The sequence below is a fragment of the Cavia porcellus genome, unplaced genomic scaffold (genome assembly GCF_034190915.1).
Source record: "Cavia porcellus strain 051 isolate PalLab524CR breed Dunkin Hartley unplaced genomic scaffold, mCavPor4.1 scaffold_9, whole genome shotgun sequence".
Lineage (NCBI taxonomy): Eukaryota > Metazoa > Chordata > Mammalia > Rodentia > Caviidae > Cavia > Cavia porcellus.
In genome coordinates this window covers 61,416,497-61,429,816 of record NW_026947492.1, presented here as the reverse complement: position 1 = coordinate 61,429,816, position 13,320 = coordinate 61,416,497, and the positions used below count along the sequence as shown (strand labels likewise).

The 13,320-nt window shown below is 40.0% G+C and overlaps 1 protein-coding gene across 2 annotated transcripts in view; it reads right to left on the bottom strand.

Annotated features, from left to right (window-relative positions):
• Rab6a (RAB6A, member RAS oncogene family) overlaps window positions 1-12,749 on the bottom strand; it is a 67,147-nt gene extending 54,398 nt beyond the window's left edge. Inside the window, exon 1 of one of the 2 annotated variants that reach the window (XM_063256518.1) lies at window positions 12,165-12,749. In XM_063256518.1, coding sequence (XP_063112588.1) covers window positions 12,165-12,234 — 70 coding nt within the window. In that variant the 5' untranslated portion in view covers window positions 12,235-12,749. The remainder of the gene's footprint in view (window positions 1-12,164) is intronic. The other variant, XM_063256517.1, reaches the window with a different exon arrangement.
• Window positions 12,750-13,320: the final 571 nt, after the last annotated feature.

Here is a 13,320-nt window from a genome sequence, read left to right as displayed (position 1 = left end):
TAGAAGGCAGCTGATTTTCATTCCTATAACAAAGTCGATACATTTTCAAGAGTGTATCATATGGATTAAAAGATGAATCAAAGTAACCTGTACTCTCCAATAGTCCAATGGAAAGCTCAAACTGAGTAGAAGCATACTAATTTCACTAGCATTATTTTTATTTCCAAACCTAAATCTAAGTGTAGAAATTTAAAGCATGATCTATTTTTTCTTATGAAGCAAAAGAAATGCTTTAGACTATCTGAAATTATCTTGCTCATATATTTATTTCCTAGGTTACCTCTCCCAGTCATAAATGATAAGTTGAAGAACAGGAATTACATCTACCTTCTTGATAGTTATACTCCTAGTGTCAGTCCCTGCCTGCCACTGAATGCATGAATAAATAAGAAAACTTAACCAGGGGTGAGTCTAGTTCAATTTTATACGTGCGCACACACACTAGTAAGAAATCACGAGGAGTGATTAAGTACAGTTAGAGCTCTAAGGTTCTTAAGCACACATGACACAGTTGGGTCTGGTGCTGCATATTTATAGCCCTACCACTCCAGAGGCTCAGGCTGAAATTACTTGTGTCCATAAATTTAAATCCATAAGGTACATAACAAGTCCCCATCTCAAAAAAAAAAAAAAAAAAGAATGCAAGCAGGGAGTGGTGGTGCATGCCTGTTAGCCCAGCGCTTAGGAGATAGATGCAACAAAATCTCAACAAGGCCAGCCTGCATTACATATTAAGACCCTGTCTCAAAAAAAAAAAAAAAAAAAAAAAAAAAGAAAGAAAAGAATAAAATACTTGGCATAGCTTCTAGCACAATCACACACACAAAAAAATCCCAATTAATATGGTATGATTTTTTTTTTTTTTTTTTTGTGCCGGAGATCGAACTCATGACCTCAAGCTTGCCAGGCAGGCGCTTAAGCCACTGAGCTAAATCCCCAGCCTATGGCATGATCTTTAAAAGATCATAAATTCCAACAACAAAAGAAAGTATGATGATCTATGGCAAAAAACGATATTATTACGTTGCTAAGTGCTATGGTTTAAATATAAAGTGTTCCCAAAAGACTTGTACATAGATGGCTTGACCCCAACACAGTAATGTTTAAAGGTGGGACTGGAGAAGTAACTGGAACATAAAGGTTCTAATTTCATCAGTGGATTAACCCGATTTGATGACATTATTAGAAAGTTACAGAAACAAGGTGAGACTAGGTTGAAAGCAATTGGACCATAGAGGGGCCACACTGGGAACGGCATGTGGTCTCCAGCTTCTTTCCCTCTCTGGTTCTTACCATCTCTGTCTCCTGGCTATCAGGTGGTGAGTAGCTTTCCTTAACCATGCCCTTCTTCCGTATTTCTGCCTTACAACAGCTTTAAAACCAATTTGTCAGCTGGCCATGGACCAAAACTTCTGCAACCATGAGCCATAATAAACCTTTCCTCCTTTAAGCTGTTTTTCTCAGGTATTTTCATACAGCAATGGAAAGCTAACATGGTAGAATTTTTAAAGATTTTTTTCATGGTACCAGGAATTGAATACAGATACCTATATATAAAGAAAAGCACTTTAATACTGAATTACTTTTTCACTCCTTTTTTGGTTTGTTTAATCTATTGTATTTTTGAGACAAGGTTTCTGGCTGACCTTTATGATCTTCCTGTTTCAACCTCCAGAGTAGCTGGGATTATTTTAATAAGTATGTGCCACTGCATCCAGTTAAAGTATATTTATTATATAACCAAATATATAAGTAATTCTATTAAACATAAATGTACCAATGCTCCAATTTGTAAAACAGCTCATCAAACACAAAGATTAGATGTTATTCAGATGCAATACATATGAAACTTAAAAAAAAAAAACTAAAACTGAAAAGATAGAAAACACTAGCCAAAAGAAAGTATATCTATATTAATATCAAAAGTAAAGAGTTGGGGATATAGCTCAGCAGCAAAGCACCTGTCTGGTAAGCACAGGTTCTTAAAAAAAAAAAAAAAACAAAGCCAGGCACAGTAGCACATACCTATGCCCCACCTTCACAGGAGGATGAGGCAGATCATTTGAACCCAGTTTGTATTTAAAAGAAACAAAAGGGAAAAACAAAAATGAAAAAAAACCAGGTTATTTCAACTCTAGGGTGAAAACCATTAGGGAACAATGGTGATGAAAGATGCAATTCAGATAAAAATACAATAATTTTAATGTTAAAGTCTCACAAGCACACAAGGTAACAAAGAATGTCTTAATGACATTAACACTGAAACACTGTTTTCCTGCTAGACACGGTGGCACACATTTGCAATCCCAGCACTTTGGAGGCAGAGGCAGGAGGATGGTTAAGAGTTTGAGGACAGCCTGGGCTACACAGAGAGTTCAAGGCCAGCCTATATTACCACATAGTAAGATCCTAGTCAAAAAACAAAATAATATAAAGCAAAGTAACAACAAGAAAGAAATATTGTTTTCTCTTTTTTTTTTTTTTTTTGATACCGGGGATCAAACTCACAACCACGCGCTTGCCAGGCAAGTGCATATGCTGCTGAGCTAAATCCCTGCCCCACCCATCCCATCTTCTCTTTCTAAAACTCTTTTTTTTTTTGGTCTTGTGTCAAGACAGGATTTTACTATGCAGTTCAGACTGGCCTTGAACTCCCAGAAATCCTCCTCTTTCAATTTCCCAAATGCTGAGATTACAGTCATGCACCACATGCCACTGTGCCCCATTTGAAATATTGCTTGTTTTTATGCTTTGTTTTGTTTTTGTCTTTTTTGCAATAAGGTCTTGCTATGTAGTTCAGGTTGACTTTGAACTCACAGCAATACTTCTGCCTTAGCATCCTGAGACTGCTGGGATTACAGGAATGCCATACTGCACCTGGCTCTCAACTCAAAATACTGCTTTGTGACCATAGTGCAATTTAGTTAGAAATAAAAATTAAAAAGAAAATAGGAAGCCAGACATGGTGGTGCACTACTATAATCCCAGCACTTGGAAGACTGAGGCAAGCGGATTATGCCAAGTTTGAGACCTGCCTGGGCTACAAAGTGAGCCCAAGGCCAACCTGAACCGCATAATGAGACCCTGTCTCAAAAATACAAAAAAAAAAAAAAAACCCTAAGTACAAGCTTCTACAAAAGCCCCAAAGACAAAATCTAGAAAGCTACTGAGTTTCTATATAGTGGTAGTAAATGTGTAAGAGACAGAATAGAAGCCCCATGCCTGTTCCCCATACTTTGTACAGATATCTCTTCAATCCAGATATTCTTGAGTTGCATTCTTTATAACAATTAGGTACATATCAGTAAAATGTTTCCTTGAGTTTTGTAAGCATTGCAGCAAATGATCAAACATAACAATAAAGTCATGGAACCTCCCATTTACAGCCAACTGAGACAGAAGTTGTGATTAATCTGGGAACATGTTTCTTTAACCTGTCATCTCAAAAAAGGAAGACATTTTGTGGCAATGTGTCTGTAACCTGGGGGAAGGAGGAGTGTCTCTTTTATGTCGTACCATGTGTCAAAATTTCCTGCCTTTTAAAGGCTAAATAATATCCCATTGCAGCCTGAGGATGTAGCCCAGTGGTAGAGCACTGGTTTAGCATGTGTAAAGCCTTGAGTTCAATTTCAGTCTCAAGCACCACAACAAAAGTAACAATAATATTCCACTGTAGGTACAGTGCACATGGTGTGTGTGTGTGTGTGTGTGTGCGCGCGCGTGCACATGTGTGTTGCAAGCCATCAAACTCCAGAGCTAGGCAAATATTCAATCACTGAACTAAACCCCAGCCTCTATATTTTGTTTTATCCATTTATCTATGTATACTTGGTTACCTACATCTTTTGGGTACTGTGAAGAACAGTACTGTGAGTGTAAGTGAATCAGCTTTAATTTTACTGTACAGAACATGTTTTTTAAAAAGGACAGGAAAAAGAATGGAAAAACCTGAAAGTCTAGCTAATTTTCAATGTGCACATGTAAGTATTAGTTTTAACTTTTTTTTTTTTTTTTGTCTTTTTCGTTTTTTATCGGTACCAGGGATCGAACTCACAACTGCCTGCTTGCAAGGCAGGCGCTTATGCCGCTGAGCTAAATCCCCAGCCCCAAGTGTTAGCTTTTTGAAAAGCTAATTCATCCAAGTTAGAAGTTAAAAAGCAAGTGGCAAAACAGTAACAGACCTAATAAACTTTTAAAAGATCAACTTTAAATTGACAACAGGGAAACATCCTGGCATGGTGTGGTGGTAGTTCGTTTGTTCAACGATTAATAGTCCTACGTGATCTGAGTTCAGACCGGAGTAATCCAGGTCGGTTTCTATCTATTATAAACTTCTCCTAGTACACCCTGTAGTCCCAGCACTGAGGCAGTAGTATCCCCATGAGCTCAAGGCCTGCCTGCACTACGCAGCAAGATCCTGTCTCAAAAAAATAAAAAGTAAAAAAAAGGAACATTCTGATTTGTGCCACAAAACCCCTAAATGGTTCAGCAACTGTTGGCACCGAGTACATTTAGAAATAAGTGTAAAGGTAGCGTTAATAATGAAAAGAATATTTATTTATTTATTTTTGTTGTTGTTGTCTTTTTCCTTTTTATTGGTACCAGGGATGAAACTCACAACTGCCTGCTTGCAAGGCAGGTGCTTTATGCTGCTGAGCTAAATCCCCAGTCCCTGGAAAGAATATTTAACAGGTTTGTTATTCCTCAAGGCCAGTTCCCTCTCCTCTACTTCATCAGATTAGAATTTTTTGCTGTTCAGAGAGAAAAACAGGGTTTCTGGATTAATGAAAACAAAAACAAAAAGACAAGTGCTTGGGGTACAGCTCAATGATACAGCATATGCTTAGTATGCAGGCCTTGCGCTCACCAATAAACTGGGGGAAGGTCCTTAGTTTATTATAATGTCTCCACTCAGCTCCACGAAGGCTAGTCAAGATCATTATATTTAGCAGGACACTGGATAATTCTTTAGGAAATCTGGCCAGCCAAAAGAATTAAAAAACCAAACATCAGAAACTCACAAGAAAAAAACTCAAGACTGTCCTATAGTAAAGCCCCTACACAAGAGCTAAAAGTCTAATTTTTAGTGTTCAGCTCTTAAATAGAAGCTGCTAACTGCTGAGCATGATGGAAGAGTTCAAGGCCAGCCTAGGCTACAGGGTAAGTTCAAGGTCAGCCTGAACTGCATCCTGATACTGTTTCAAACAAACAAACAAAAAAAGGCAGATAGCTAACTGTCACTAGTTTTTTGAGGACTACATCAAACAGAAATAGAGTAAGACAGTGGTGAAGAACAATTCTCAAAAAGCTGAACATCCAGGCAGGAAAAAGATATACATTTCAATACCCTAAAACTGATCAATGATGCTAGAATCAAAAGGATGTTTCTGAACAACAACAACAAAAATTTTCAGATAGCAAGTTCTTTGAAAATGATACCTGAAATAAAACAATGGGATGAAAGAAAGTTGAAAATTTTCTGGAGGAATGAAACAGAAACAAAGAAGTAGAAAATAGGCAAGATAAAATCAGATTAATATAAACAGTATAATGAGAATTCAAAAGAATTGGCTGGGTGTGGTAGCACACACTAAAATCCCAGCACTAGGAAGGCTGAAGCATAAATTCTAGGCCAGCCTGAGTTACATGGTGAGTTCAAGGCCTGCCTGAATTACGCAAGACTGTCTCAAAAAAAAAAAAAAAATTACAAAAGAACTGAAAAATGGAGAGCAAAGTATGTTATACTTCACCAGAAAATTTCTTAAAGCCAAATATAATCACCTAACTTGAAACTCAAAGGATATAAACCTAGTACTCACCATATAAAATGAAAATCCAGTTAGGCATTATGGTATAAACCTGAAATTCCAGTTTTGAGACAGTGAGGCAGGAGGATCACAAGTTCAAGTCATACCTGGGCAATTTGGTGAGACCCTGCCTCAAATAAAAAGGGGTGGGGATGTAGCCCAGTGTGAAGACCTTAGTACTAGGGATTGAAGCCAAGGCCTCAAACAAACAAAGCAAGCTGTCTAGTGACAGGCTACATCCCCAGTCTATCAGGTGTTTTTGGCTAGAGTTTTGACACCAGGCCTTATAAATTACCTTCCCTGGCCTAAACCCTGCCACTCTAACACTGAACTACATTCTCAGTTTTATTTATTTACTTATTTAGAGGCAAGGTTCCTAAATAAATTGCTGAGGCAGGGCTTGAATCTGTGATTCTCCTGTCTCAGCCTTCCCCAGTGCTGGAATCCCCAAGACTGCACCACAGGATCTAATTTTTTCCCCTCATAACTACTTTATGCAGTTTATAACACTATTTACATATCGAAAACTGAGAAAAAAAATATTTTTTTTGTCTTTTTCCTTTTTTATCGGTACTGGGGATCAAACTGACGACTGCCTGCTTGCAAGGCAGGCACTCATGCCGCTGAGCTAAATCCCCAGCCCCGAGAAAAATTTTGAAGTGCTAAATATATTTTAAAACAACAGTAACAAACCCATTACATGTTAACGTAATCTTTTGAAGACGACAAAACTTATTTCCAAACAGTGGCACTGTTTTACATATTTATAAATTTCTTTAACAGACAACTAGATCCTCATAACTGCTTTTGCATTCGGTCTTGTGCATTCAGTCTGTTGTAAGATCACATAAGGGGCAGGCTCTTGGAAACTCCATTATATACCAGAGTGGGAATACCATACAATATCTTAATATTATGCAAATGACCAAGACATGGAGGGAGGGAAGGGAAGGGGAAGGAAATGTAAGAATTAAAATGTGTTATGTGTGACAACTCCTCATGATGAATGTAGTTATTATGTACTGCAAACATGTACTAATAAAAAACTTAAAACTAAAATGGTTTAAATCCCATCAGGATTTATAGACCCTCCCCTCAAGGATCTTGGGAAATCCTTAGGGGTCAGTAGACCACATTTTGCGAATTACTATATTACATAGTATCAAGCCATTTGTAGTCTTTTGGAACTTCATACTGTTAAATGAGGATACTCAAGGGGAATATCTATATCTTGTTTTGATGACTTCAAACTAAAAGCAGGCCTAATGATTAAGAGCACAAAGTTTGATTTCTTATGTTAGCACTGGTCACTAATTTTTGGCAAATTATTCAACATTTCTTCATGTTTCAGATACCTTTATCTACAAAATAAAGATAATAGGATCTATATAGTTACGGTAAAGGTTCAATTAGCTAATAAATATACTTTTTAAAAGATAGCCTGCCACATGGAAACTGCTTATTTATCAAATGTTTATTAAAAACTACCAGTTTTGGGGATATAGCTCAGTGGCACAGTACCTGCCTGGCAAGTGCAAAGTCATGAATGTTCAATCCCCAGTACAAAAAAAAAAAACCTACTAGTTGAGTGGTTTCATAGTCTATCCATAAGAAATTCAAAGGGGATGTATATACATTAATATATAACACAATACAAAACAAAATGACCTAGAGTACAGTACAAACTATTAAGTACTATTTTAAGACTCAAGACACTTTTTATCTATCTAGCATACAGGAAGCAGTACTAGGTATATGCTTCTAATTGACAACACTAATGTAAAAGTATGTCAAATTGTACTAAAGATGTACTAAAGATTAGTAAAATCTACTATAAACCACTTAATGATATTCTTAAAAGTGTTTCTGCAGTTTAAAACAAACATAGGTAATAGCAAACGAACTTCCTTAAGGAAACTTCAAGAATTATGTATCTCAGGGGCTGGGGATTTAGCTCAGCGGCATAAGCGCCTGCCTTGTAAGCAAGCAGTCGTGAGTTCAATCCCCGGTACCGATAAAAAGGAAAAAGACAAAAAAAAGAATTACATATCTGACACTGCTCTATTAGGGCAGGTATAATACTGAAATACAAATCATGAGAGATTTGAATGAAGATTACAAAGCTGTTGTTATTAACTCAATCTATTTCATATACCGAAACAATTCATCTTCATTATACAGCATAACACCTTTTTTTTTTTTTTTTTTTTTTTTTGGTACTAGCCTTGCACTTGCCAGGCAGACACTATGTGGCTGAGATATATCCCCAGCCCAGCATGACACCTTAAATTTCTGATAACCTAAGCAAAGTTTAGACGGCCTAACTCCAAATCAGTACCATGAACATACATCTTTAGTACAATTTGACATACTTTTACATGTTACACTACTAACAAATAATTTAACGGCTTTAACAAAGCAAGAAAAATGCTTGCTCCAAAAAATACATTTAAAGACTGGGTGTGTTGGCAGACACCTGTAGTCCCAAAACTAGAGCGGTTGAGGCAGGAAGATTCCTGAAGATTCCTGCCAAGTTTGAGGACAGCCTTGGCTACACAGTGAGTTCAAAGATGGCCTGAACTACGTAGTGAGACCCTGTCTCAAAAAACAAAAACAAAGAGGAATATAAAATGCTAGTAATTTTTGGGGGGGAGAGGGTTAAGCCACCAAATTTTTGGTTTCTCTACTCTATTCTCTAGTATCTGGTGTATCCCCGTATACAACCAAGTGATAGAAGCATAAAATTACATTATTAAACTATTAATTGCATTAGGAAAAAAATGTAGATCTCTTCACAGCAAAAAGTATAACATAAGCTACTAGCTTTGGTTACTATAAGATTCAACCATCATTGACCAAGTAGTTCTTTAAACAATTACTGCAAGCTGGACACTATGTTAAGCAATGGGGATACAATGAACAAAAAAAGAAAAGGAAAAAAAATGTTTTAATCTTCATGGGACTCACACTCTGCTGTGAGAAACAGAAAAAACAAACACATAAAAAGATAATTATAAATGTGGTACACATTACTGCGGAAATAAGACTACCACAGATTGGTCGTTGAAACCTGAATTGTGGAATTCTAATAAACCTAAAAATAAATAATTCAGGAAGAACCACATCAACATGACATTGATTCTACAGACCTTTGCTAATGCATAAAAAAATTAGACACTGACCATAAAAACAAAGATCAATCTTCCACTGTCAAAGCTACCGAACGATACTACTTAACCAATATATAATAGTAACCTCAAAAGAAAATTGACCTCATGGTTAGACAGAACAAAAAGCATGTAAACACAATCCTAAAGAAACACTAAGTGAAGCCTAAGGAGACATGACAATTTAATGTAATGTGCCATTCTGAATGAAAAGCTGAAACAAAAAAAGGACATCAGGTAAAAAACTAAGGAAATGTGTATGAACTATTAAATTTAGTTAATAACATAACAATATTGGTTCATTAACTGTAACAAATGTACCATTCTAATAGATTAATAAATAGGGAAACTAGGTTAAGAGATATAAGTGTAAATCTATTCTAAAAATATACTCCCTGGCAAGCTTAGGACCCTAAGCTTGATTCTCAGTACCAAAAGCAAAACAAAAAAATTATATATATATATGTAAGTACTGAGCGTGGTGGAGCAAGTCCAGCACTTGGGAAGCTAAGCCAGGTGGGTCTCTGTGAGTTTGATACCAGTCTGTACCACACAGTGAGTTTAAGGCCAGCCTGAACTACAGAGCAAGACCCTGTCTCAAAGAAAACAAAAACAAAAACATATCTATAAAAAAATCCAACAAGATTTTGGGAATGATCTAGGGGAAAGGAAGGGGTGAGACAGTTAAGGGAAGCAGTTAGCAAAGGCTTAAAGAAATAAAAAGCCATAAAACTCTGCAATATGATTGGAACATAAATACTCATAAAACTCAAAGGAAACATGTAGATACTTAACAGCTCTTTATGTAAAAAATTTTCTAGACAGAATTTATGGATTTTTATGCAAACTAAAAGGCTCTACATCACAACATAAGGCAGTAATAAACTCAGAGTGCACAATAAGCAATTTTTGGGGGAGGTGTGCTTTTGATATAGGGTCTTCCTATGTAGTGCATACTGGCCTTGAACTTACTATCCTTCTGCCTCAGTTTCCTCCCTGGTCTGGAATTACTGGTCCATGCACCACCACACCTGGCAGCACAATAAGCATTTTAGAGTCTACTTATCAGTGATGACTAATAAGCTATATTTTATGTAGGACACTGTCCTAAAATTGCCACATAAAACCTGGTCCAGGATCAACTCCACAGGTTCCAAGTACTCACCTCAGGAAACAAGTTCATACTCATCCAAGGAAAATCCACAAGCCAAAACATGGCTGGGTTATAAATCAGTGATAGAGCACTTGCCTAGCATGTGCAAGGCCCTGGGTTCATCTCCAGCACCACCCAAAAAAAAAAAAAAAAAAAGAAATCAGACTGTATCTTTCCCATCTTAGTAAGCCAGGATGTGGAGTGCACACCTGTAGTCCCAGTACTCTGGGGGAGTCTGAGACAAGAGGAGAAAATATGGGCAATTTAACAAGTTTGTAAAACTTTTTAACCAAAAAAAAAAAAAAAAAAAAGGCTAGCATGTAGTTTAGTGGGAAGGCGCTGGGTTCAATCCCCGGTATTGCAAAAGAAAAAAGAAAAAAAAAGTGGGGTGAGGGGAATAGGGAACATAATCTAAGTATGAAGAAAGAAAACTATTTCCCAGTTCAAACTGGGGTCGATTTTGCAAGTGTTACTCTACTATAATGACAGGTAAATTAATATAACTACTTCAAAATAGTGATAAAAGCTCATGTCTTCCAGTCAAAATCAATAACTTTTTCTATAACCTCACCTAAGACACACTGTAGACAGTCAATGTTTGATGACTTAAAATTAAACTTTCAGGGGCTGGAGGTTTAGCTCAACGGCATAAGCGCCTGCCTTGCAAGCAGGCAGTCGTGAGTTCGATCCCCGGTACCGATAAAAAGGAAAAAGACAAAAAAAAAAAAAAAAAAAAGAATTAAACTTTCAATGTCTGAATCTTAAAGATAGTCATGAAAAGTGTGGGAAAAACAAATGAAAGGTGATAAATCTCTGAATTACTGCTGAATTTGTACAATACAACATAAAACTGCTATTACTACAACCTTAAACAACCAGCACAAAATTAGAATCTTGCACTGTGCCTAATACATATAGTACAGCGACAACGGAACCAAGGCCAATACAGTACAATTTCACTCATCAGATACAAAATATTAGACATAAAAGAATCATTTAGCCCAAATGCTATAAAAATCTAATTTAGATAACTAGATGAATCAATCTATTTCTACTCCATAACCCAAAGAAAACCCTACAAAGATGTTCTTTATTCTAATCCTTCTCTCACATGCATCTTAAATATATAACTAGAAAATACTCAAGAAGAAATGAATTAACATTTCCCCAGTAATTCCTGTTTGCACCACCATGAGAACCAAATGCTGTTTCACGTTGAAAGGAGAAAAAGGGGAGATAAGATGTGAAAAATCCCAAGTAAAATGATCATGACATAGCATCTGGCAGAAATCGAAAAAGCATCAACACTGCCAAAAGAATTGTCAGTGATGAAAATCCAAAGAAAATGAGCTTTTCCAAGAAGCCACAACCCAAGCCCAGAAGCAAAATCTTCACTGCTAACACCATCCTCTCACCGCCTAGCACCCCACGTTCAAGTTGCCCTCCAATTCAGATATACTTCCTCTACTACCCAGGATAATTTCCCATCTAGGCGAAAACCATTCTCGATTTTTCTCCCTACAACCACCACTTCCCACCTTCCAGAAGATCTGCACTTCTCAGGGCCAAACCTCTGGGGAAAACAACGCCCAGATCTCACCCTCCTAGCCCAAGGTTGGAGACAACTGGTTCCCAGGAGTGGGGCTTCCTGGGGTGGGCCTCATGTCGCTGACAACCTTTGAATGAGCAAGGCGTAAGGGTGGAGCTCAAGAAAGCGTCGGGGAAAGGGCCAACGGAGACTGGAGGAAGAAAGGGATGGACTGGAGATTGGGGCTGGGCGGGGTGGGCAGCAAGAGGGAGGGCAGACTGGTGGGAGAGAGATGGGAGCGGGGAACGCAGGCAGGCGACTGACTCGGGACCTGAGAAGGGCCTGGGGCCTGGGTTAAAAATCCGGCCGAAGGATCCCGGGTAAGGGCTGGGCGGAACCCGGCGCTGATTCGAGGCCGGCGGGGAACCGCGGCGAGCCGAAGGGCCGCACTGGGGGCGGTGCGGGGAAGCGGCGGCCGGCGGCCAGGAGCTGGGGAGCCGCTCACTCACCGCTCTGCTCCCCCAGGAACACCAGCTTAAATTTCCTCAGCGGATTCCCGAAGTCTCCGCCCGCGGACATGATGGAGCCGGAGGAGCTGCCGCCGCCTCAGCCCAGAGACCTCCCGGACAGACACTGCTCCCACCGGTGGACGAGGCAGGAGAGGAAGGGAGGGCGCCGGGCTTTGCTGGCCCCTGCAGGACGAACGGAGGAGCGAGGCTGGAGGACAGCAGGACTCCACAGACAGGGAGCCGTCGCCACCGTCCCCTGCAGAGTCGCCTACCACCGAGCGAGGCCCACGGATGGGAAGGAAGGGAAGGCGGTGTCAGAGGCAACCAAGGGTGCGTTCGGGGTTCCCGTCCTCAGCACCCGACACCGAGACGAGGGAAGGCGAAGGCTGGCAGAGCCGGAGCCGCAGACGCAGCTGCGTCTGGGAGCTTAGCACGCAGCGCCTCAGCCCCACAGCTGCCACCGCCGCAGCCCAACCTGCTGAGTGCGCGAGCTCTGGCACGGCGCAGGGCGAGCCCGGGCTCGAGCCTGCCTCCTGGCCGGCCGCCGGCGTGCGTGCGTGTGTACGTGCGCGCCCCCGCCGGGGCCTTTGGGTCAACCCAACTTAGTCAGCCCCTCGGCGAAACCCGAGCATGTTAGGTTGCGGCTTGCGTCTGCAGAAGTAAAATGGAGGTGGAGCAGGGATAACAGAGAAGTAGAAAAATGGAGCACTTACGTCACTTACTCGATCAGCCAATCCTAAGAGTAAGAGGGCAGGTAGAGGCAGGAGTGAAGTGACGAGGCAGGAGAGCGCGCGCGCCTATGGAGCTGTGAAAAGTGGCGTATGGTGGCCGCCATGCAAAGTGTGGCGCGACTCATTCTGAGAGGAGGAGGGAAGAGGACAAGAAGGAAAGTGGGGAGGAGGCGGAGCTGGGACGGAGGTGGACGGAATTGGGCAATGAACTGGTGGCGTTGTGTAATCCTGGAATAGGTGTACCTCTTTTCCTAAATCCTCAGCCCTGCCTCGAATTCCTCAGACCGCCCATCACCTACTTTATCCGTTTTATCTTAATTCCTCAAGGTTTCCTGCCAGACATTCTCCTCTGTTCCCTCCCAGGAGTTCCATAGTTGCCAGAAGCAAGGTCTTCCTCATTTTGTAGAGGAAACTGAAGCCCAAAG